The sequence below is a fragment of the Jaculus jaculus genome, chromosome 10 (assembly GCF_020740685.1).
Source record: "Jaculus jaculus isolate mJacJac1 chromosome 10, mJacJac1.mat.Y.cur, whole genome shotgun sequence".
In the NCBI taxonomy this organism is placed as follows: Eukaryota; Metazoa; Chordata; class Mammalia; order Rodentia; family Dipodidae; genus Jaculus; species Jaculus jaculus.
Window position 1 is genome coordinate 49,163,870 of NC_059111.1, and position 26,280 is coordinate 49,190,149.

The 26,280-nt window shown below is 37.9% G+C and overlaps 1 protein-coding gene across 4 annotated transcripts in view; it reads right to left on the reverse strand.

Moving 5' to 3' along the window:
• Cacna2d1 (calcium voltage-gated channel auxiliary subunit alpha2delta 1) overlaps positions 1-21,601 on the reverse strand; it is a 536,404-nt gene extending 514,803 nt beyond the window's left edge. For all 4 annotated transcript variants that reach the window (XM_004662314.3, XM_004662312.3, XM_004662313.3 and 1 more), the window contains exon 1: positions 21,462-21,601. In XM_004662314.3, coding sequence (XP_004662371.1) covers positions 21,462-21,559 — 98 coding nt within the window. In that variant the 5' untranslated portion in view covers positions 21,560-21,601. The remainder of the gene's footprint in view (positions 1-21,461) is intronic.
• Between the last annotated feature and the right edge of the window lie 4,679 nt (positions 21,602-26,280).

A 26,280-nucleotide genomic window follows, 5' to 3' on the forward strand; every position in this document is an offset into this window, starting at 1 on the left:
AACAGATATCAGTATCCTCTGCTAATGACATATCTTGTTGCAATTTTTTTCTTCAGAAAAGAAAATTCAGATTACCATGAATAGGGGAATTTTGGCCCCTGTACATTTGACAATGTGTTCTATAACTATACTTCCTGCTTTAACAAGCACTAAACTTAACACCTTAAACCAGAAAAAAATATTTTGAACTAACCAATTTACCTGTTTTATCAGCATTCTTGTTACAAGGAATTGATGACTAAAATTCATTTATATGATAAAACACAAGAAAAATGTAAACTCTACATCATGGTTGTGGTAGTGGGCAGAATCAGATATGACTGGCATTAGGGAACACATAGTATGAATGAAATTATCACACAAACTCACCGGGATGTGCATATTAAAGTAAAACCTTAAACAGGTGGGTGTCAATAGGGGGAACTTTTGTCCCCTTGCCTCAGGAGACATCTGACAATGTCTGAAGACATGTTTGATGGTTAGGTTTGAAGAGTTGGAATTGGCACTGACTGATGGCTTTGTGTAGGGCCAAGGTTTTCTGACCAACATTGTCCTCCCTGCACAGCCATTTCTCACTTCAAAGAACTGCCTGACCCACAGAGTCAACACTGCCGAGTCTGAGAAGCTCTGCTTTGGGTTGTGTGTAAGTTTTGTGTGCCCCTATGATGTAACTCTACCTATCATAAGCGCATTTTAATAGGTCTTAGTTTTAGTCAAGTTTCTCTGATTTTCCAGATTTAGTCTACAATCATGAATTATCACCAAACACTACAGAATGATTATGAAGGATAAATACCATAAAATAGTCTTAGCGTTTGTCATGCTGTTAATTTATGAGACACAAAAGATTGGTCAGACAGCCAGGAGTGGAGGCTTATGCGGATAACATTAGAGGATGGCTAGGGGTTCAAGGCTACCTGGGCTACAGATTGAATTCCAGAGCTTGAAAGAGACCCAGCCTCAAACAACAATACACACACACACACACACACACACACACACACACAAAGTCAGAAATTTGAATGCCCACCCCTCTCAGTATCTTCCTGGTATCTTCCCCTTATAGATAAGGTTTTCACTGCTTTTTACCCTCCACAGAATGAAGATCAGAACAGGAGCCTTCTCACTCTCAGAAAAAAGCATGAGAAAATTATCCAGAAAGATACTTAACTGGATATTAGATAGAAATCTGATTCTATTCCTTTAAAAATATATTTTTTTCTGTGATACACTTTAAGAAATAATTGCCTAACATATAATTGAAGTCCTCACTATATATGAACAACAATTTGGCAGAGTGTTTGCCCTTGATAAACTTGTGGTATGTTTTATGTAGAGAAAATTTTTTACTTTTAGTTTAAAATGAGATAAGATGGCAAAAATCATAGCAAGAAGAAAAAAAATTGGGCTGCACTTTTCTCGAATGCTGGTTGTTGCCACTCAGTTGTTGAAGTGTGCTACCCTTCAACCATCCTTTACACTTTCTTCAAGTGCAAATCCTTCAGAACATCTTTGTCCTTTCTTTCCTAATGGCCTGCCCCTCTAAATATACCACACTGGCATTCTATCTCTAATTTTAAAAAAAAAAAAACACCCCTTGGGCTGGAGAGATTGCTTAGTGGTTAAGCACTTGCCTGTGAAGCCTAAGTACCCTGGTTCAAGGTTCGATTCCCCAGGACCCACGTTAGCCAGATGCACAGGGTGGTGCATGCATCTGGAGTTTGATTGCAGTGGCTGGAGGCCCTGGTGTGCCCATTCTCTCTCTCTCTCTCTCTCTCTCTCTCTCTCTCTCTCTCTCTCTCTCTCTCTCTCTCTTCTTTGCCCCTTTGTCTCTCTGTCACTCTCAAATAATAAATAAAAAAAGAACAAAAAACATTTTAAAAAATCACCCCTGCTTCATTCCTGTAAAACAGCACGCACATTCAGAGGTAACGCTTTACTAACCATCTTCAGCTTTTTATTATAACAACTTTATTATGTTCCATGGATACCTCTGTCAAATAATGACTTTTTTACAAAGTGTCTGGTATCCTAAAGAGATAGATCCGAGGCTAAAAAGGGAAAAACTCTGAGAAATTGTTCATTAAAAGCCTGCTCCATGACTCTATGCCAAGACACTGATGAGACAGCTTTCTGAAGCAGACATCCCAGAAGTTGCCCTGCTAATGGGATTTGGCATCTGCAGTCATACTGTCAGAACAAACCTACAGAAAAACATTCTCTTTAAAAACATGGCCTGTAGTTAAGTAGTCTACACATGAGACTTGTTTGAACTAATAAGTTTCGTTTATACTGACATGTAGAAGGATACTGCTTTTCAATGGTTTAGGAAAGAAAGACTACTCTGCATTGTAGTGTGGGCTCACATCACAAGTAAAGCATACAGATAGGCACCTGATTGACTAAGAAATAGCTTATGAACGTTTGATTCTCCAGAAATGGAGCAAGTATAATAGAAGAAGAGTAAGGGAGCAAGATTTCAAAGCAAATTTCAACATAGTGACTGCCTTTTACAGTATGAAAAATAATATTCAAATATTCTAGGGCGTTCACCTGGGTGTAGAATGTTCAGAACTAATCACACCACAGACATGCGTAAACGTACCTTAATCCAGGATTTGATTGAAAATAAGGTTGATCAGGGAAGACAAGAATAACCTAAAGAAGGTAACTTTGTAAGGAAAATAGAATAATCTTGGAAAGATAATGTGGAAACAACGATATGTACATAAAATGTTCTTAATACCACAAAGTTCTTTGTAGTCTTATCCACAAACATTCTTTCTTTTGGTGCTCTATGAAAGAGCATGGCCTAATAACCAAGGCTGATCACAAAGACAATAATGTTTAGATGTGAGGCTTATTAAACACTGACATGTTGCTCTAAATGTCCATAATGTTTATATTAAACTAAAACATTCATGTATAAGGGTCACCTTGCTAAGAGGTTTTATGTGATAAGAATATGAAATGTAGTAATAATATTTTATTATAATAATTGTCTATAATGATTACCAAGATGTTAGACAGTTATCTGTTAGTAAGAATTTAGAATTCTCTTGGAATAGTTGTCTCTACAATATTTTAAAATTTGCCTTCTCTTTCTTAAAATACCTTCAAGCCACATAGGAATGGCCATAATTTTCATTATGTGAGATCCAGGAATTTATAGAGGGAACTTATCAATAAAGCATTTTTGTACCCTCTCCTGCAAATCACTATAAGTGAGCAGCTACTCTGCAAAACTTCCTAAGAGTGCATCCAGCACTGCTAATATTCATATACTATTTGACCTAACAGCCTAACTATTCTCTTAGAGATGAAGCATTTTTCTAAAAAGACATAGTTTAATTCAATTTGATTTAAGGGACGAGAGAGCAGAACAAGAACCCCTCAACAGAGTGTTAAACCACATACCTCTGATGTTCTAGGAAGCTAGTTCAGCTCAACAGTCTGGAAAAACTCAATACAAGTCCTTGAGACAATTTTTCAGGGCTAAGTGGCAAATAAAATTCAGTAAAAATGGCATATAAAGACTTTAAAAAAAAGTGTATAATCTAAGTCAGGAGTGGTGGCACACTCCCTTAATCCCAGCACTTAGGAGGCAGAGGTAGGAAGATTGCTATGAGTTCAAGGCTGCCCTGACACTATATAGTGAATTCCAGGTCAGCCTAAGCTGGAGTGAGACCCTACTGCAAAAAAAAAAACGAAGAAGAAAAAAAAAAAAGTGGATCATCTTCTACAACTCTGTATAACATGCCACTAACATACAATATGAAATTGTCTTTGGTAATAAGCATTCAGAAACATCTTTAGTTGGAGAAATAGAAAACGAAAGAATAAGCCTTGTGAAATACAACCAACCTTTTCTTTTTTCCATGCATTTCAATTCTGGTATGCATAGATGCCTGGGAAGAAACTGGTTGGTATCCACAAAATGAAAATTTCTAATTCTCAATACTTGGCAGGTGAATGCTTGAAGCACAGACAAATTGTGCATTCAATCCTTAGAAAACTTGTAATTGCCTCTTGTAAGAATATATTATATGTCTCTGGGTGTTTCAACACTGAAAATATTTATACTTTGGCCAATACTCTGGGAACTGAAATATCAGTGGAGATTTTTGTGTAATCTCAGCCCCACCAGCCAAATACATTTTATAAAGTTTCCTCTTTATTTTCCTTTTTGAAAAAAGTATAGATGAAATTCAACCTGCTCCCAGGTATGTTTTAAGATATTCTCATTTGATTCTCTGACAGAAACTCATTGAGGGAGTAAATTTTGATTCATCTGTTTTTATTTTATTCAAGTCACATCAGGATCCATCAAAAGAAAGCAGCTCCCTTCTCATTCACTGGTGTACTGATGGGATCACATAATAGTCTGCAGTACTTGTGTTTATCACAGTGTCCAAATAACTGCTTTGCTGACACCAAGTATTTGAACCCACAGCAAATAGGAAATATTCTGAAGAGAACCCACTTGTAGCCAAATTTATTTATAAATGGAATGAAATCCTTCTTAGGAACAGTATGTGTCAATCAAACAGGAGGCTCTCTTCAAACTAAGAGACTGTGATTACCTCCAAAGACAGAAAGAGACTGACTGGCTGACTGACTGGTGGTAGTACTTGCTTGTAATCCTAGCATGCTTAGCAGGCAAGAGCAAGTGAATGAAGAGTCCATGAAACTCTTTCTCAAAATAAAATGTGCTGAGGCAGAGGCACAGGAGCAGGAAGGGTGGGAAGGGGGAAAGAGAGAGATTTAAAGCCCTTGCTATACAATACCTATACAGCCAAATTAGAAAATGAACTCTACCATTTCAAGACAAGATCATTCAATGTGAAAAACCCTTCACTAGTGTTTTGTAATGCCATTTGAAACTGAAAACAACAACTTAATTATCTTAACTATTTAAGGCAATCACACTAGACTTACATTGTGTTCTGAAAATCTTACTAACCCATGAACTACTTCTACTGGCTTAAAAGGAAAGAGTACAAGTTAAGAGTGTTTGGAGGGGGCTGGAGAGACAGTTTAGTGGTTAAGCGCTTGCCTGTGAAGCCTAAGGACCCCGATTCAAGGCTCGGTTACCCAGGACCCACGTGAGCCAGATGCACAAGGGCACGCACGCGTTTGCAGTGGGTGGAGGCCCTGGCGTGCCCATTCTCTCTCTCTCTCTCTCTCTTCCTGTTTTTCTCTGTGTGTCTGTCGCTCTCAAATAAATATAAATGAACAAAAAAAAATTAAAAATAAAGAGTGTTTGGATGCTTTGACAATACTTCAAAAGGTGACTTTATGACTTCTGAATCTAATTATTAAAAAACTAAACTTTCTATGTTGTATAAATTTGTGTAAATTTTGATTATATTTTTAAATTCTTTTTCCATTAGTTGATTTTTCACTACATTTCACTAAATACTGATTTTCAATGGATGTGAAATTGACTAAATAAATAAATAAGTCCTATTCCTTTAGAAGAGCTAATGTGAATAACACTGAATCAGACAATTACTCTGGCCAAACCCATGTGTTAGTAAATTAATTAGTGCTAGAGATATAACAAAATTGATCCATGAAACCAAGCATGGTGGTGCATGCCTTTAATCCCAGCACTCAGGAGGCAGAGGTAGAAGAACTGCTGTGAGTTCAAGGCTGCTCTGAGACTACATAGTGAAATCCAGGTCTAGAGTGAGACCCTACCTCAAAAAAATATATATATATTGAGCAATGAGCAAATCAGATGAATAACAGTACGACAAAAATAAAGTGACTAAGCCTCCACATAACCTAGGATGGGCACACTTGTATACAGTACACAAGGCCCTTCTTTTTTAGGGTAAAATTAATAACCACCTAGTACATAATTACTGTGAGAAAACTTTTCCTTTGAAAACCAGAAGTCATTGCTATTCACCTATTTCCCTTCAGCGTAGAAGAGGTGAATTAATATTTTATAAGTGGGCATTAGAGAATATTCTCTTCCCATATATACACATATAAAAACATGATGATCATTAGTATTTTAGTATTGCCTTGCTTATACAGACTGGAAAATGCACAGCATCTATGATAGGCTCAGATATGTACCATCAATGAAAATAATCTTTTACATTTAACAAGAACTGTTTCAATTTTTTTCATTTATTGACAATGATAATATAAATGGACTTAAGCCACAGATGACATTTCTGCTAGGTAGAAAGGGAAAGCTCAACTAATTATGACAGCGTCCTTAATGAGAAGCTAATGAACTATTAATTTCCTTTACTATTGGACATATCTGAACAAATGTGACAAAAAAGCAGTTTATATAGAGGCAAAGGGGGATAAGTCATAGTGTGCCCTTAGTTTATGAACATCTAAAGTAGAAAATAAATGGTTATTTGTATTTTCTAGGATTTGGTATATCAATGATACATGCCTAATAACAACAACAACAAAAAAAAAATTAAAGAAGAAAATTCCAAGAATTGTTCTCATTAAAGTCATTCCCTAAGGAGGTAATGGCAGGTGGGATACCTGTCCCAAGATTAGGTCACATTATATGGCAATGATGTAATTCAGATGCTAGATCTTTCTTTATACATTTATACAAGAATCTAGTGTTCAAGCTGCACATGGTAGCACACACCTTTAATCCCAGTACTTGGAAGGCAGAGGTAGAAGGATCACTGTGAGTTCAAGGCCATCTTGAAACTATGTTGTAAATTGCAGGTCAGCCTAGGCTAGAGTGAGACCCTACCTCAAAAAATAAATAAATAAATAAATAAATAAATAAATAAATAAATAAATAAAACATGAAGTGTTCAAGCAGCAAGAAAATTGTAATTTGTGGTCAATACACAACAGAAGTCCAATGTTAACGAGGTGTGGGAAGCCAGTAAGAATCTAACTCTTCTTACTCCTTACTCTATTTCTAACTACACTACATCTGGTCAGGACCTTCTAAATGCAAGGAGTTTACAAGTTTACATCAGTTAACAGTTTAGCCTTCATGAAAGTGCTATGAAGTTTCAACAATTAGAAGGGGAACTGAAATAATTTACCCAGCTAATTAACTGTAGATTTGAACTTTGAGCCCACACTGTAAGCCAACCAAACATTTTGCGAGAATCAATCCCTAAGATTCAAAAGCATTCAATTTTTCCTGTTTAAGAAAACCTATGAAATTGATATTGATATGCAACATTTCACTTATTAAAATATTTATGTCTGGGCTGGAGGGATGGCTTAGCAGTTAAAGCTTTGCCTGCAAAGCCAAAGGACCCAGGTTTGATTCCCCAGAACCCACGCTAGCCAGATGCACAAGGGAGTGCACACATCTGGAGTTCATTTGCAGTGGCTGGAGGCTCTGGCGTACCCATTCTGCCTGTCTGTCTGTCTGGCTGGCTGGCTGGCTGTAATCACACTTCATGTGGTCATATTTTAGCATTTTAAACTTGAACTTAGTGATCAACACAAGATACAAGACACTCAGCTAGAATATAACAGCCAGGTCCATTGAAGATACTGGTCAACTACAAGTCTTGGCAGGAATCCTTTCTAATGCGGTAAATCAAAAGGTTATGGAGACCTGGCTCATGCAGTTTACCATCTCATCCAGTGACATACAATCCAACTTCACACAACAGCTTTGACACAAAGCAACAAAAAGCTTAAACACAGTTTCTGGACACTAAATAAGAGACTAGCTGATCTTTTTTTTAAACTTAACCATACCCTTCTTATGCATTTTTCCCAAGCCCCTACTCTAATGTGTTTAATAGAAAAGTATAAGGGATTACTTAGAGGAAGTAATCCTTAGTAATCCTCATAGATTCCTCTGGGAGTGGATTAGAGTAGAAGAAAAACCTCTAGGCTAAAGGGTGCCATATTAAGATAAGGACAAAAGAAACAAATAGTTTCTGATCTCTGCTCAATAAATTCAGTGAAAAACACACATACACTTGATGGCCTCTCATTTTAAGCCTTGTAATTTTCTCTAAAAGGCATGGAGTATAATCCTTCTATATAGGGAAGAAGAAAGAAACTCAAGAAAATTAACTGTCCAAAATCACAGGGGCGGAGTTAACTGAGAACTGAATCTAACTGAAAACCCAGTTCTTCCCATATGGTTAGTTAGACTGCCTACTAGACCTTACAGAAAACAGACTAATGTGTCTCCAGTATTACTTAATCATCTACCAACACACCTACAAATCTTGGAAGCAAGTGCTTTAATATGGAATTGCTACACTGTATGGAAGATGTAAGAAGAAAAAGACACAGGACTCAGAACAAAAAATAACTCAAAACTACAATAATCATCTAAACATCACATCCACTTAGATGCTTTGGATATTTCTAATGAAATGTATAGTACTTTATATGATGAGTACAAAGCATTTGTAGCTTCTGTGTTTTCTCGGTGTTTATGCTATACTTTTGTAAGATATCTGAATCCACATGCCTATTTATTGTAATTTTCATCTCATATAAATCATATACTCAATATGGGTATATGTATGTTGTGTACTTGTATGTTGTTTTATACACACTCAGACATACACACACACACATAGATCAGAAATGCAGAGCAAACACAAGAGAAGACAAAATAGATCCTGAGCCCTCAAATTTTAGATCCCTCTGTGTAATAAAAGAGTAGAATCAGGAGGAAAGCTATTTCACTTGAGAGAAAGGGAAGAAGGGGTAGTTTTAAATGCATGATTTATAGCCCTCCAAAGGTCCCTCTGTCACAGTCATTTAAACACGGGGACTCAGCTGGCTTTTAGACACCACACAGACAGGCTATGTCACATTTGATAATTTAAGGAGATAAATGATCTCATCTAATTATCATGCATGGTTTACTCTGTGATGAGTTACCATTCCCCTATGTTTATTTATTACCATTGAGGATGAATATAAATTTTAAACAATTACTCACAAGTAGACCTTTGCACCCATGCTTCAATCTCCTGCAAACTAAGCTTCTCTCTCTCTCTCTCTCTCTCCCTCTCCTTCTCCCTTCCTCCCTCCCTCCCTCCCCCTCCCTCCCTCCCTCTCCCTCTCTCTCTCCCTCTCTCTCCCCCCCCCCTCTCTCTCTCTCTCTCTCTCTCTCTCTCTCTCTCCAATCTTGCCTCAGGAAGATTAATTCTAACTTTTACAGGAAAATCAGGTGTTTGGAGGAAGAACCAAGCATGTGAATTGTTTAATTTATAGTAATCTTCACACCACCACCCACACTCCTGAGGATTTACATAGTCATTTTTTCAATTCTCTAATGGTTCTACAGATGCATATTTAAGTCAACTGTAATAGAATGTGGTATCAACAAAGCTGCAAATATCAAGAATTGTATACATTGCTGTATGTGGTGAATGCAAAAGTTATTGCAATAAAAAGGCAGTCTCTTTGGCACTTGAAAACTTACTGCTTCAATATCACCATCAATTTGTACTTATTAGTCATGCAATGACACAAACCTTAATGTAGAACATCTCTTTGTTATTGAACTGATTCAAAATTTACAGCAGAAATTCTCACTGTGACATTTCTATACAGAATGGGTAGTGTTTGTGAAAGGCTGGACTCCATTCATATTGAAAAGTGGAATTTAACAAGTGGAACTAATCATCAGTTAGAAGAGTCAAGTGAAAATGACCTTTCGATGTCTGTTTTTGGCAGATCTTTGTGGTCTTCTGTGTTCTGGTCTCAAATTCACTATTCTGTACTTGCTCCATCCATACGGTTGTCTGGAATCTTTTCTATAAACATTAGGGATGGATTAGTTTTCAGTTTCGAATATTCTGTTTTGCAGATGAAAACTTACATTTTTAACAATGAGTGGTTATCTATAGCACAGTTATGACTTCTAATAGATCCAAACTCTTATGGTTAAATGCTCATACAAGTGCTGGCTGAAATGTCAAGATGAAGCACACCAACGGCTTTTTGGTTCTGCTTTAGTCTGGTCCCTTTTAGAAGTATCAGTTCTGTCCTTAATCTAGAGAGGAAATACTTCAGCTAGTCTGCTCTATACCTCTCCAGAATTTTTATCTTCATCTCCTTCTGTGATGAATGGCTACACACATTTTAAAGAGAGATAGTTTTAAAGCTCTAGTAAGCATGTTTTGACCACCCATTTGTTTCATTTTTTTTTCTCATGGTCCAAATGATACATTAGTATAATAATCTGGCTCATTGAACTGTAATCATTAGTTCCTGGCCTCTTAAAAGCAAGAACACTTCACTTAAAGAGCAAATAATAAAGTGTGGCCATTAAACCATCCTTTATGTTTCCCTGAGCACTGTCATTGGATCCTCAAAGTAGCATTATGATGTAGGATGCAAGAACAAAATTTTCTTTGTTCTATAGACAAAGACATTGTGATTTGTTTTTATTTGAATTATCTTCTTTTCTCCCTCAGTCTCATTGCCATAACATGCAACCAAGAGAGAACATGGGAGTTCACACCTCAAAATACCTACAAAGGTTAACTGAGCACAACAGGAATGGCTAGAATCACACTGCTTAGGATTCAACATGAGCTCCTACCAAAAATCAGAATGCCTCTTTATACTCTAAATATCAGTTTCTTCATCTATGAAGCAGACATAAAAATACTTATCTTAAAGGACTGTCATAAGGTGGAGCTAAAAACACAGAAGTCATTAACAAGCTCACTGTGCCTGACATGGAGAAGATGCTCACAGACATGGCAAAGTCAAAATCATATTACAGCAACTGAAGGACAGCTATTAGTCATCATTAGTGTACAGTGTTCATAAAGAAATGAGAATCAGCTCAAATAAGGATAGGAGTGGTGCACACACTCATAACCCAAGAAGTGTGGAAGCTGAGAGAGGAGAAATAGAAGTTCAAGGCCAACATGGGCTATTTAAGGAGACCTGGAAGGAGAGAGGGAATATAAAGGGAAGTGAAAAGCTCAAATATACTGAATACCTTTGGGAGGGGGAAAAAAGCAGTTATTAAAGGGAAATAATAGCCCATTCTAACTCTTCTTGTCTCTTCCCACAAACCACAAAGATGTTTTTTCCACATTGACTACCAATGAGAGCAAGATTAATGCCTGGGACTGTGGCATTTGCCATCTTCACCATTCATACATTCATCCTGAGTCTCAGGGAACTGCTATGACAGCAGCTGCCACTAATTTCCAAAACTCTGGGAGATGCAAAATGTCTCTCTATAAGTTTGACCAGGGACACATTTTTTTGGAATATTTTACCTGTCATTGTTTTTTATCTAATCAAGGTTACCAGTTGTTTTCCTCATAAGAATTTGTTTCCATTCAAGCTACTAAAGACTAGATAAGGATGTGAACCACCATTATCTACCCAAAAGTTAATAATTAATGTTAAATTGCCAAAGGTATGATTTAAATTTATGTATTTTTCATTAACATTATTGTAACATCCTTCATCCACAGGCCTATATACTTACTAAATTTAATGGCAGCATTTAACAGTACATAGATTTTCAAGAAAATAATCTTTTCCAGACAAGTATAGGAAAATTACAGACTCAAATGTTGATGTTCCCAACTGATAGATTATCATGGTAAACTGGAATCTTGTCACTATCAAGAACCACTGGGGAAAAAAAAATCTCTGGGTCATTTATCCCAAAATTAATGTATTGCTAATGTGCATGCCTTGCACTCATGTCGTTCCTTCTTGTGAATGGAACATACCAGGGAGAACTCTCTTTCAAAAACAACCCCAGGAAATAAAATTTGAATGTATCCTATACTCTAACCATCTGTTTCAATACTTAAGGCTGACTCATATTTCAAAATTTACTTTGTAGGACATTGTTTTTCATCTTAATCTCTTCCTCACCTGCCTCTGTCAGAACCTTCATCCACCAGCCATAACCTCTCTTATGGCATTCATCTCTGTCCCATTTGGCTTGCTTCCACTGAGGTGTTCAAATAACCCCTCCAATAATACTTAATTAGTTGTCTGTACAATCTTCCCTAGGCCATACAGCCTTTTTCTGAAAATTACTTCTTACCACACCCACAGCAATAACCACTGGTCCTTTGCAATATCACACCTCCTAATAAAACTGAACCAGGTGTGGAAATTGTGAGGCCCAGACTCCCATTTCCAGATTCTATCTCCTTGTCATGACAACCAGGGAGATCAATGGTGATTTGGAACTTCTTCATACTGCCAGCCCACATGCTTTGGTCTGCATTTTACTAGGAGCCTACTCTCAACCTGACTCAAAGACTCAAAGACAATCCAATACCAAAAAAAGACTGTGAAAAAGATAATGCCAGTTGGAAATAGATACAGCTAAGTGCAGAGTGCTTTCCTAGCATGCATGATGTCCTGGGTTCATCCCCAGCAGTGGAGGTAAGACACGATGAATCATATGTGTTAGAATGATCAACATCTGACAACAAATGCTGCAAGGATAGTGAGCAAGGGGAATTCCCATTCACTGTTGATAGAAATACAAAGCCACTTTGGAATATAGTCTGGCAGTTTCTTTCAAAACTAAAACATACATTTAGCATATGATCTAGCAAATGTGCTCCTTGATATTTACTCAAAGTAGTTAAAAAACATCCAGCTACCAGCTGGGCATGGTGGCACACACCTTTAATCCCAGCACTTGGGAGGCAGAGGTAGGAGGCTCACACTCTTACCCTTCCAGTCTTTGATGACACATACTTGATTGTGGATTCCACGAGAGATTTTTCAGTTCCACAACTATCTAAAAGCATTTCCCTTTCTGGTTCAAGATTGTCCTAAGATTTTCTATCACTTTTAAATCCAGATGGCCTAATACAACTTCTGTTCATGAAACTAAAGAATCTCAAATCTTTTCCCCATCTACCTCTGGATTTCTTCTAGAGTTCTTCATATTGTCAGATTTTTTTTAACCCATATGAAAGTATGCACATTCCTTTTTCTAATTTTTTATTATTTATTTATTTATTTGAGAGTGACAGACAGAGAGAGAAAGAGGCAGATAGATAGATAGAGAATGGGCACACCAGGGCCTCTAGCCACTGCAAAGGAACTCCAGACGCATGCACCCCTTGTGCATCTGGCTAACATAGGTCCTGGGGAATTGAGCCTCAAACCGGGGTCCTTAGGCTTGGAAGGCAAGTGCTTAACCACTAACACATCTCTCCAGCCCCATCTTGTCAGATTTTATGAATGATCAATTTGCATATGGTGTGTTCATATTCCCAGCTTCTGTAACCACCTCAAACTGTTTCTGTCCTCACACTACTGAATCTCATTTGTATCACTGGCCCATTTACATCCTTAAAGAGGTATCTTCTTTGGCTTCCCTCCAAATGAAATAGTAGATCAAGGTTTATCATAACAGATACTAAATGTTATTTCTTATTAATGAATGAACCCTTCTTCTGGCTGAAAGATGACACTCTGAATCTGCCTCCAAACTCCCCTCAAATACATTTTTCTGAGGAACCAATAGGCATCTACAAACACTGCCAATTAATGCTGGGCATGGTAGGTGGTGGATGCCTTTAATCCCAGCACCTGGGAGGCAGAGGTAGGAGGATTGCCCTGAGTTCAAGGCCACCCTGAGATTATATAGTAAATTATAGGTCAGCCTGAGCTAGGGTGAAACCCTACCTTGAAAAACCAAAAAATAAAGAAATCAATCAATAAAAGCACTGCCAATCTAAATAATTGTGTGTCCCAGCTCCAGCATCAGCCTAGTATTTCCCTGAATGTCAATTGGTGAATCATGCGACATGCTAGACTTAATACCATCAACTACTCTTCCCTCATTCTGATTCCCCAAATCTCATCATCACCAAAGCCTAAAATTTTACTTCCACCTTATACTCACTACCAACTGCTGCTGCAATTTCTCAGTCAACTATTCTTTTGTAGACCTTAAGCATCTCTCATAAAGCAAATGCTGCAATCGTATAACAATCTCATTGCCTCTTCCACAAATACTGCTACTCTTTAATCAATCTGCTACATTAAAAGATTTCAACAACACAAGATAAAGACTAACGTCCCACAAAGCCAACCTACTGTAATTGTTTATGTGTCCTGAATGCTGTCCATGCTCTTGTGGATCATGATGCAAGAAGTTTATGATCCAAACCAAACCCTACAGGGGCCGTGGCATCGGTTCCCACCCAGGCATGGCTAACATACAGAATCATTAGGTCAGGTTTTCTCCACATGCATTCTTCTTTTTGTTAGGTTGTGCTTAGATGCATCCACCATTTTACACCTAAGTTGGAGCTCTCACTGTCTCTCATAGAGACTGGCTTTCTCATTTGTATTCCTAGCATGTAGCCGATTGTAGTACATAATTTGCACTGAAAAATAATAATGGCATTAATTGGTGGATTAAATTACACTTGATGTTAAAAATATTTGAGGCAGGAAACATTAAAAGGGACAGTGAAAGTAAAAACTACTTCTAAAGTGAGATGCACTATTTGTTTAGAGTTTCAAATAGTTTTAAGAGCACTCCTAGAAACCTATCTACCGGCAAGGTATTTCATTTCTTGTCATGTAAAAAAAAATTCATTACAGAATTAAAGCTTTGAATAAAATGATATGCTAATAATTTTATTCAATGAACCATTTCCTCAGGGTTTTATGGAAACATAAGAATTTTTAAGTATTTTGGGAGGCATAGACAATTTTACTGTCTTTAGTTCCCAAGGTAAATTTGCATATCTGAATATTTATCTAAAAGTGAATATCATGTTTTGTGAACAGCATTTCAAATCAAACCAAATGAGACAGATGACAATGACTATTTCCTTTAGCATCTGTGATATGATTTTGCAACTCATACATATGGGGGCTCCTTTCCTTCCCCACTTGTCAGCATCACTCCTCGTAGTACTTTCACCACCATATCTGTTGATCATATTTTAAAAAGAAGAGATATTCCCAGTATACCTAACCCCACTTGTTTTATTGAGCCACTCCTCTTTTAACTTTCAAGATAAAGCATTATTATCTAAATATTACTTTATATGGCCAAGCAGTAAGTGCCTTAGAAAAGAACAATTTTACTAGCTCTTCCCATTTTTCCTTCTAATTATCCCCACAGTATGTTGGCAAATATCAAAAGAAACAATTGTCTAGACTCTTTGAAATTTTTTATAGAAGTGTCAATTATGTGCTACAGATTTGTCTGTGTCGAAATCCCTCAATATTTTCTCTAAGAAAGTGGAAAGAAATCACAGCAAACAGTGAGAGCAGATTCCAGTGAGAAAGCCATGAGATTGAGCGCTGATCATAAACAACCCTGGGGAAAAATGCTTCATTTGGTTTATATTCTGTGCAAATAATACACCATTGCTTGTGCCCATTATACACCCACCTAAATGTATAAAGAAAAAGAAAGTAAGAATGAAGAATTTGAAAACAAAATGCAATAATTATTTGCCATTTTGTATCAGGAGGCCACTATCCTAAAATTTTAATTACTCAGGGGAAAAACATAACTTAAAATACACAGTAAGATTACCCCAAACTGAAGCATTTAGAATGGTCAGCACTATCACTTTCTAATGCCATCATTTCTAGTGAGCAATTTTAATATAGAATCTTAAATGTATCCTAATTTTTTAATCCACTGAGCATATGGTTAAGAAAGGCAGCAGAACCAAATGTTAAAATAACATTTAGCCAAAATACTCCACATTTGTATTCCAAAAGAATTTCAAATACTGCTATGTATCACAATAGGCTGAGTTCTGTATTATTCCAATTATAAAGAATGCCAGTCTGTTGAGGGTGCATAGCCAATGATTTCCCTATTCATAACCTTCTGAGAATCACCATGAATACATGGCAAAATCTTGAGCAAATTCTATTATCTTGATATTTTTTAAAAAAATATGTTTTTAATTTTAATTTATTTGAGAGAGAGAGAGAGACAGAGAGAATGGGCGCCACCTTGTGCATCTGGCTTAAGTGGGTCCTGGGGGATCAAACCTGGGTCCTTTGCTTTTGCAAGCAACTGCATTAACTGCTAAGCCATCCCTCCAGCCCTTGAGTCATGTTTGTACATTGCCAATGGTAGTTGATTTCTCTATGCTAAGTGACCTACCACAAAAGTTGTAAAGCTACAAGCAAACAATGATTGAAAACTTATATTTTATAAATAAAATTTCCTAAGCCTGTATACATTGGCCTTCATTACCAAGACACTGCACCCCCAAAACTGTTTAACTCTTACAAATGTCAAAGTATACCATATATAAACACAAAACTAAAATTGCTTAGTTTGCAAATAACTGTTTAATTAGTGCCCAAGATTTCAAGTGCAAGTTTGTCTGTTTTGTTGAAAGCACAATGCATCTGTCTTTAGAAATCACATTTTTATTGGTTTCCATCAATTATATTATATATCACCTCTAGAAGATGTGAGCATTTTCAAATTGCTTTTATGCACAATGTCTTACTTGCTTCTTTAAACAAATTGTTCTTTAATGTTAGGAATGACATTTAGACACTAAAGACAGTGTATGGATTAACAGGAATGTTGTAGCATGAATTGTATGAATAAACTTACAGAGGGAATACATGTGCACGCACGCATGTGCGTGCACACACACACACACACACACACACACACACATGCGCACATGTATTTACAGAGACAAAATGTTATCTAAGTAGAAAACTTTAATTATCTATACTAGACACTAGATAAATCATCTAATTACATAATAGTAAATCTTTGGACCCACAGAAAAGGTGACAAAAAATGGCTTAGTCCCTATCATTGTGTTCACAGGACACTACCACTTTTACTCACTTGGCATTTTCTTTTAGAACCATCCACAAAATGACAACCCCCCTCTCAGGTCTCCAAGCACACAATGCCAAAGCCATGTACAAACTACACGGTTGCCATCAGGGTCCTGATCAAGTGGACTAGAAAGTAACTTCATGTAAAGTTGGGAACACCCTCACGTCTATCATGAGAAGGGCTCACTGCCACATGTGGCCACACAGTACCCAGTGCACAGTGCAAACTTCAAGTAAATGCAGAGTCAACATGTGTGAACAGTTAGGTCCACAGTCAGCAGCTTACATGCTCTGTGAAATACTACCTCAGACATGATGGAAGGCTGTTATAATTGAACAATATATTCCAATTTAAAAACATTAAAAAGTTTTTGATTTCTTTGAAACACTCCATATATGCTTAGGTTAGAAATGGGTATCAGTACTCCTATGAGATTCTAAAAGAAATTTTTAGGAGTGCATAATTTTTCAAAAAATTTCAGTTTGCCCATATAAATCTTTAGTTAAATATAATTTGAAAATTAACACTAAGAAACAAGATTAAGAAGAATAAAATACTATCATGGAAATTTGTACCTACATTTAAAAGAATAGGAAAGAAGAGAAATAATGAGAAGTATTTTACATAATGATGCTATAGAGAATATTTTAATTAAATAATGTAAGTTGGTGATAGCAAAAATTAAATTATATAATTAATAAATGCATTATAATTTATGAATATATATGCAAAAATATATAACAAACTTGAGTATATAACTTACATTATTATGATTTTGTAAGATCTGACTAAATCTGCAGAAGAGTATTGTATTTTTATTTTCAGTACAGGAGAAATAAAACAAAGATATCCATGCAGCTAACGTTCATGGAGTTTAAAAAAAAAAGCGGTACTGTTTTACCTATTTTCAAGATGAACTCTGTAATCTATTGTTTTGTCTTCTACATTAAATTAGAAGATTTTCATTAAAAATCTTATTAAATTAAAATTAATGAAAGCCAGGATAAAACTCAAAGAGGAATATTTTCCTTTCTTTTAATAATTCATAAGCTTAGATTCTTATCTTTTGAATGTTTCTATATTTTATCCATGTGAGTCTGTCTGGTGTTCATTGAAATGCCAATGGAAAAGGCTGCATAGATAACTCTATGACAGTAACAAATTTAACATAATGTTACTACTTATATGGAAAATTACACCTACTGTTACCTATTCTAAATATGCACATGTAGAACAGTGAGTGCTGTCCTATGGTTTGATTTAGAAGAACAAATTAAAACCCTAAGAAAAGAATTCATTAATGTTCATTTTTCAAGTACTATGTTATTTTTTTTCCACAAAGCACAGATAGTATGTAACAGAAGTTGTAAAGCTCAAGTGGGAGCATATAAGCCATTGCTGATTCAGGGACTACACAGATACCCATTCTAATGTTATGACATACAGTTCTGTCTTTTCAATAGGCCTTAAATACAAATGTGTCCATCTAATACCAGAAAAAAACATATATATTGGAAGTATTTAATCCTCAGAAATACTACTCTTGTAATAGATTTTATATTTGTTCTTATAAATAACTACAGTTCTTATATATTTAGACCATTACAAGTATTAATAAAATCCTATATATTAATGGGCTTTCAGGCAATTATTGTTGACTGGCTTTTTGATATGACTGCGAAAAAAGTTTAGTTTGAACATGACATATATATAATATACATATATATAGTCAGTGTTTTAAAAAAAAACTAGCTTTATAAATAGACTCTAAAACTAAGGACAGATTAAATTAACATTATGCTGTTGCTTGTCATACATGCATTCCCTGGATTTTAAAATAGATGTGTTTTAACATATGTGCCAAGAAATTACTTCTAGAAAAAGAGAGCTGCCCTTTTGGAGAACTACATTTTTAAAGCCTAATATAACATATATACTATAAGTATGATGCATTTTCAATTTAAACATAACCAGTATGCATTATGTGGCTGCTGGCATGTTGCATGTTTATTTCACACCTTACTGTGAAAAATATTTCCAAGAAAAAGCCTATCCTACAGAAATTACTGTATCAAAATTCCTTTGTCCGAAAATAAATTATGTTCGTGCTAATTCTTAAAATACTTTAACTGCTATTTTAATCCTGAAGAATATGCTATATTAGGATGTTTGCTAAACTACAAAGTAAGAAATTAGACATCTACCATGGTGCCTTATTTATCTTTTATTATAATAAACTAATGCTCTTCATGCCAAATAACTCCAAAAAAAAAAAAATGCAGTTCCTAATTGTAATTCAGGTTCAACTCCAATTAGTACCTGATTAATTACATGTTGTGTTAATGGCATGTTCTTCCTCTTTTGATAGTAAAAACTTTTCATATTACTTTTTGTCTAAAAATAAAATTGCCAAGAAAACTAAAGAATTCACTAATGAATTCCAAAGATGCATAAATGTAGAAGCATAATAATTTGGCATTAGTGACTGTTACCATCTTTGTACTCAGTTCTTATAAACCTGATTTTTTTTTTCCAAAAGACTTGAGCTTTATCCTGTTAAACACTGCACAGAAAATTCTTCAGGCAAGCAAAGCAAACGGCACTACGTCGTGATTAAATCAGTGCTACAGGTTTTTTTTTTTTAATTTCACAAATTTATTTTGAAATCTAACATGAAAAGGAAACATCTACTATCATTTCACCCTTTCCAGAAGACATTCTTACTAAGTTTTCATATAAATACTTTCAAATGCAGAAGGCTTCCAATAGTATTGTTAATACTACCCAGAGAACAGACAGAAAGCCTCAAAGCCTGTTCATAACCCATAATACAATATTCCTATCATTTGAAAATAATGTGTACTGCCATTATTTTTGAAAGATTCAACTCTTCAAAGAAAAGAAATTAGGGCACCCTGATTTTCTAGTTTAAGCTACTACTGTCTTTCTTGTCCCTAGTTCATTTCTAATCATGGAGATTGAGTTATTTTAATTTTGAAAAGCATTACTACATGTTTGTACAACGAGGATTTTTACCTTAATATTTTACAGTCAGAAACCAAAGGCTTTTTTTTTGTTGCATTTAGTTTTCCCCAAGGCATTCTCCCCGACTGATAGAAATACTTGCAAATCGACTTTAAACTTGACCAAAAATGTGCAACCTGGATGCATTCAGAATGTGACTTTTTAAAAGCCATAACTTACTTGATACAAAAATGCCTGCCTGTCCTTTGAGTTCTCACTTAAAAGGCCAAGCTTCAAAAGCACTAAAAATATAAATAAGGGAAAATGATTTCTAATAAGACTGGATGATTTTGAAGCCTCTTAATGGAATTCTTAGAATTTTACTGTTTAAAAATCTCCAGTTGGCACATTCTTCCAATTAAATGAAGGTCTGCAGATGGCATTTACCCTTATGCTTCATAACAAAAGGGATATGCCATCATTTTTATGGAAGTTTATCTAAAGGGGAGCATGCCTGTAAATCAGTGACAAAAAGATATTAGCCACTCCCTTTCTCCGGGTTAGAATTTGCATGCTGGAGCTGCTTACCCTGACACCTGAGGTGATAAATATTTTCGGTTGAACCTTAAATAATAGCTGCCGGGTTCCAGTTGGGAAATATGTACTACTAGTACCCCGAAACTCCAGGATTCAGCAAATGGCCAACAAAAGACAGCAAGTAATTCCCCGTAGCATAAATGCTGGGAAGGCTACCTTGGGCTTTGTTTTTGTTATGTAAAATGCATTAAAGTGACTCATCCATTTGAGATTACCTACTACTCTTTGAAGCTTTAAAGTACCTTCGAGAACCAAAATAAAGGTTTTCCCAAAATGCCTGATGAGCTATACAGCGCATTTGAAAATACATATATACTTATATGTGCCGCTGAGTCTGAATCCTGATTGCTTGCTTGCTTGTGAGGGGAGGAAATTGTTACATTTCATTCCCTTCCTGCCTTGTGACTATAGCTACCTTTTAACACTCTATTTCCAGAATAGCAACGAGGTGTTTTTTTTCTTTTCTTTTTTTTTTTTTTGAACTTATTTTAGAAATGTTAAAAATAAGAGAAAATTGCAGCAGACTGTGGAACTAGTCTCTCAAAGAATAGAGGTTCTAAGAACAGGAACCGCGTGTCTGCCTGCACTTAGATGCTGCAAGTGCCTGGTTAGGAGGAAGGTTGGCGGTGTCGCTGTACCGGCCAGCACTCGGGGTAACGCCTGCCCTCCGCGGGGAGCCAGCAGCCTGCCACCAGGAAAGCTGTCAAGCGCCCCTCGTCAGGAGAGATCAGTGGGTGAGTGTGGACACTAGAGCAATCAGCATCCCAGCAGCCAAGTACAAGGGAAATGCATTCTGCCCTGGTCAGCCCTACTTGAACTATTGCAAAATACCTAACGGAAACAACTTTCATGAGAGCGGGTTTGCCTGGAAAGTTTCTCCCCCCTTTCGTGTTCTCCCAGCGCGGTCCTAACTCTTCATGTTGGAGCATCCTTCGGAGACCAGACTGAGACTCGGCGAGCGCCCAGGACCGCCGGGCCGCGGAGGCTCGCGCTGCGGGCTGCGAACGCATTCCAGCGCGAGCCGCTCGCTCCGCCCTCCCGGCCGTCCCGGCGCCCCGAGCCCGGCCCCCGCCCCCGGCGCGGGCGACCCCCGCCGACTTACGTGACGGGCGAGGGGAACGGTTCCTCCGACGAGGGCCCGATCAGACCACCCTGGAAAAGTGTCAGCGCCAAGGCCAGCAGCAGGCAGGCAGCAGCCATCTTCGCGATCGAAGCGCGAGCCCTCGGTCCCCGGCCCGCGCGGGAGCCGCGGCGCTGGACCCCGGCGTGCGCACCCGCGAGCCCGGCGCCCGGGAGGCTCCGAGGAGGGCGGCGGCGAGGGCCGCGAGGGCGGCGGGGGCGGGCGGGGCGGGGCGCGGCGGGGCGGGGCGGGGCGGGGAGGGCGGCGGGCAGACCCTCTAGCGCGCCTGGGCCGCTGCGCGCGGCTGCCTCGCCCGCGCCGCCATCAAGGACGACTAGGGAACCGGAGCTGGGCCAGCGCTGCCGGCGCCCGGGCTCTGGCTGGGCTCCCGCTCTCCTCCCTGATTTATCCGCGCTCGGCGGGGCGCGGGCGGGGGCGGAGGGGCGGAGGGGCGGCGCGGGGACGGGGCGGGCGGCCTCACTGGAGCGAGCGCGGTTCCTCTGCCTTCTCGCGGCGGAGGGCGGTGGCTGGGGGCGGACGGGGGTGTGCGGCGGGAGGGCTGGGGCGTCAGAGCCCGCCGGGCCGGCATTAGCCCTCCCTACAAGGCAGAAAGGAACTCCCCAAGTCCGTGGAGGTTGCAGGTCCTCAGCCCCAGCCCCACAGCATCCCGGGGGCCGCTGAGACCCCCGGCTGGGCGCTGGGCAGGGCAGTAGCCCCTGCGCTTCTCCCCGTCTGCCCCGGAATGGGGAAGCGATTTGACCAAAGTGAGAGGAGGGGTTGGTGTTGCACTTGAAAACAGCGTTATCGATGGTGTGGGGTGGCAGTATTATTTGCTTTTCCCCCTCCGGTGTTCCGGAGGTTAGAACCTCTGAGGGACTGAGTGCCAATGTGCCAGCGGCCCCAGGCCCAGGGACGACTCGGATGGGCTGACCTGGCAGGCCGGGATGGAGAGAAAGGGAGGAGAAGGTGCTGTAACACTACAGGCAGGGTCCACAGGGCTGCGGAAGGGCTAGGTAGCATCCTAATGAAACTACCTGCCGCCGCCAAACGCCACGCTCTGCCCACTGAGTTCACTTCGTTACTGTGAAGACGGAAAGGGGCAAGCGGCAGAAACAGGTGGCACTCTGCAATACGTGCCAGACTCACGGAGGAGAAACTGTGGTCTGGCCAGACCGCCGCCATCAGAACAGAGGCAGCGTGCGAGCAGGCCTTCGAGAATGAGGGATGGCAGGGATCTTGGATTAGGCCTCTCCTGCGCAGCCAGGCCTCCTTCCAAAAGAACTTGGGGTGAAGGGTTTCCTGGAGCCACTTTCCCCCAGATTTTTCAGCCCCCTCCCCAAGGATATGAGAACAATTGATATTTAGTGCAAGAACACACTTCGAATGAGAAGAAAAAAATGACCGCCCTGCAAACGTGTATGTGTAACCTTTCCTTGGGCTTAGGAGGGCCTTACTCATCAAATACTAGAACCTTCTTCATTCGGAATTGATTTTCCCGCTTCCTGAAGGCAACCTTTTAAAACAATGACTAGAAGATGAGATAAGTAGTGGCCAAATCTTAATTAATGTAATTTTATGAGATTGACCTAGTGAGTTCCCCCCCCCCTTTATCTCTTCCTTTTTCATGCTTTATTTGTTTTCTGTCCTCTGCATCTCTGTTCTGCCCATTGTCGTCTCCTTCCTACTCTGAGTGGCCTCACAAAGGCGCCCCAGGGCGTCTTAACTTAGTTTGTTTTGTGCTCAACAGAGGGAGCGTGGCAGCCAAGCTGCGCCAAAGAGGGGTGAAGTGGATGTAATGGGATTGAGAACTAAAGCCCGCCCGGGAAAGATGTTTTATGACTGGAGATAGCTTTCCTTCCAAAATTAGACCACCAGATCCGCAATCCATCATTGTTTTTTTTTTTCACCTTTTAATGATTAAAAGGCAGATCATCTTCCCCTGCATGAGGATTAGAAAAGAATTAGATGCTCTTTATTGTCTGTGTGATATGTTGCTATCGTAATTGGCTCACTACATAAAAATAAAATAATCTGTCAATTGTTTCATTAATGATGCCATACTTCCTACTATGGCACTCCATTCTCAACGTGGTATTTTGGGAGTACAGGCTTAAAGAATGAAGAAAGGCTAGTCAGACTTTATTATTCACTTTGCTGGCCTGTAAGCCACATCTCAATTCCTCTATATCACTGGGATGAGGTGCCTGTGTTCCCCAATACCCAAGTAGTGAAGGAAGATATTGCTCCTACAATTCTTACAGAAAGGAGTAGTTACCAACTGCCAACCTAAAATCATTGTTGAATTTTTTTCAGTAAGGTTTGCTAGTAGTTGCTTATCAACCTAAACCTTTTTAATGAGAATATTCAAAATGATGTTTTATTTTAAATTTCTCTTGTGCATGCAGCTAAAACAAAGCCAATCCCACAACATGCATTATGTTTGTACTGGATTAACTTCATCCTCCCACAATATTTTTACACCCACTCTCCTCAGTTGTGTTATTTGGAGAAGTCCCTTAAAAAATTAGGTTTCATTCCATTCATTTTAATAACCGTTTACCAGCAAAATTTGCCTTCAGGGTGAAATGTTTGCAAGTCATTAGGATAGAGGATAAGATGCTTGCATTATGGCCTACAAATGAGTAAGAAGTCAGAAATCAATACCTCCTTTTAATTTTAAGAGAAAATGTTTTAATCAGTTGACTGTTTTAGGAGAAAGTTTAAAGAACATTGAATTCATGCAAAATATTAACTTCTAACAAATTTGTGATAGGTAACTTCTGGCTAAGTCTCACTTGTTTTGACATATAAATGAGAACCACGTTGAAAGATGAATGGATAGAAGGTGTCAGCCATCTTCACTCCTTAGGAAATACTCTCAGAAGATGGGACTAGGAAAGAAAGCATATCAGAATATTGACTCCCAAGAGAATTACTGAGGGAAAGTGTATATTTTTGGTATTTTAAAAATAAAATGGCACAAACAGGCCTTCATATTAAAAATAGAAAGAAATTATTCTAAATTAAGCATGCTCAAATGTTTCTTACAAACAAAACAACTACTTACGAACAAACTTTTCCTTGGCCTAAGTAATATGCCTATTGATACATAAAGCATTAAACCTTTTGAGAGAAAAAAAAAACCTTTTTACATAGACACTAAGCAACACTAAATGTATTTACTGAATTTATTAGTCATTCATCACAGTCCCATATTGGTGAACTAATGCTAGCTGCTGCCTTGTAAAACACCATCAAATCTTCAATTGCCCAATAGCTTTTATGTCATTCGGTTACAAATCTCTAATAGAAACTTTTCATTCAATTTTTTTTTGTTGTTTAAACTTCCCTTTTGCCTCTCTATTTCATTAATCACAAACACATTTCAGTGCAGAAAAAAAATAATCAGGATTCACAGCACGACTATACTTTAAAAAATCTATTTGACTATAAAATAATTTTTATTGTTATAGCCTTCATCTCATAGAGCTAAAATTGAGCTGTTTGCTTGGACTGTGAGAACACATAGATATATGGAATCCATGTACTTGGCCCTACATAGATAAACAAGAATGGAAAAGTTGTTTATTTATCCAAATATTCACTAGTACCAATACAATGGACATAGTTAACAAGAGATAAATAGTAAAATTTGGAATGGCCAAAACTATTGACTGCTAGCACCCTTTCCAGGTCCATAAATTATATGGGTACAGTTTTCCAGGAGATTCTAACTGTTGATATTACTCTTGTTGTACTAGTTTTTGTTACATTTTTTAAATACAGAACAATTCCATTATAATAATATATGTATATAAAACAGAAACTGTTATGGAATGAGTTCGCTTTGTGACTAACTTCTTTCAGTAGAATACAGAGAACATACAATTAATCTATCAGTTGGGTGTCCACAGAAGTACCACCAAACAGTGTCTTTAGGATTTTCCCAATCTGCGGTAATGAACACAGATACATACATATGCTTTAAAAGCCCATAATTATGATGAAGACTACATGACTATCTGAACATTTAGGGAATTTTACTGACAATTCTATGTTCTACTGACATATGGGAAAAAGATGGTGTCATTGTAGTTTATCACAGATGGAATATGTATGCTTGCATATTGTGCACTTGAAAATATTTGAAAATCAATAAAAAGACAAATATTAGCCACCAAGAGGGCTTTATTGAAGATATGCAAGGCAAGAGGGTAAAATTCTCACACTTCCTGAAACTTTGCAAAAAAATAAATAAACATTATGATGCATAAGCAACTAAAGGGAATTGTATGCTACCTGATTCTCGATTGTGTTGTCATGTCCTAATTAATATTAATAGAACCTAATTCTAAATAATAGAACTATATGGGGATTTAAATAATTCTGTTCTAAAAGCTCTATTTTCTCAGATTAGAAGTTACAGCCATTGATTTTCTTTGTTTTATTCACAAGTCTCAAACTGTTCATTTTCTTGACACATTCTTTTAAAGGCAGACACTCTCACAATGTCCATAGCTAACTAGAATTGACTTAACATCTTTATAAAGCTAGGTGAAGATGGCCCACAATAAAACAGTTTCAAGTTGAGTTTGTTACTCGGAGTTTGCTACAAACCTTTATATTACAGAGATTGATGGATTTTTTTGTCAAGATGTCATTCATATATTGTGAATAAGTGCTCTTCTATCGGGATTCTTGAAGATTAAGTTTTAGTTAGTTTAAAACAATCAAATATGCATGAACACAAAACGTTTAATGAGTAACTCCAAAATGATGATTTTTGTGTTAATAAATTCCA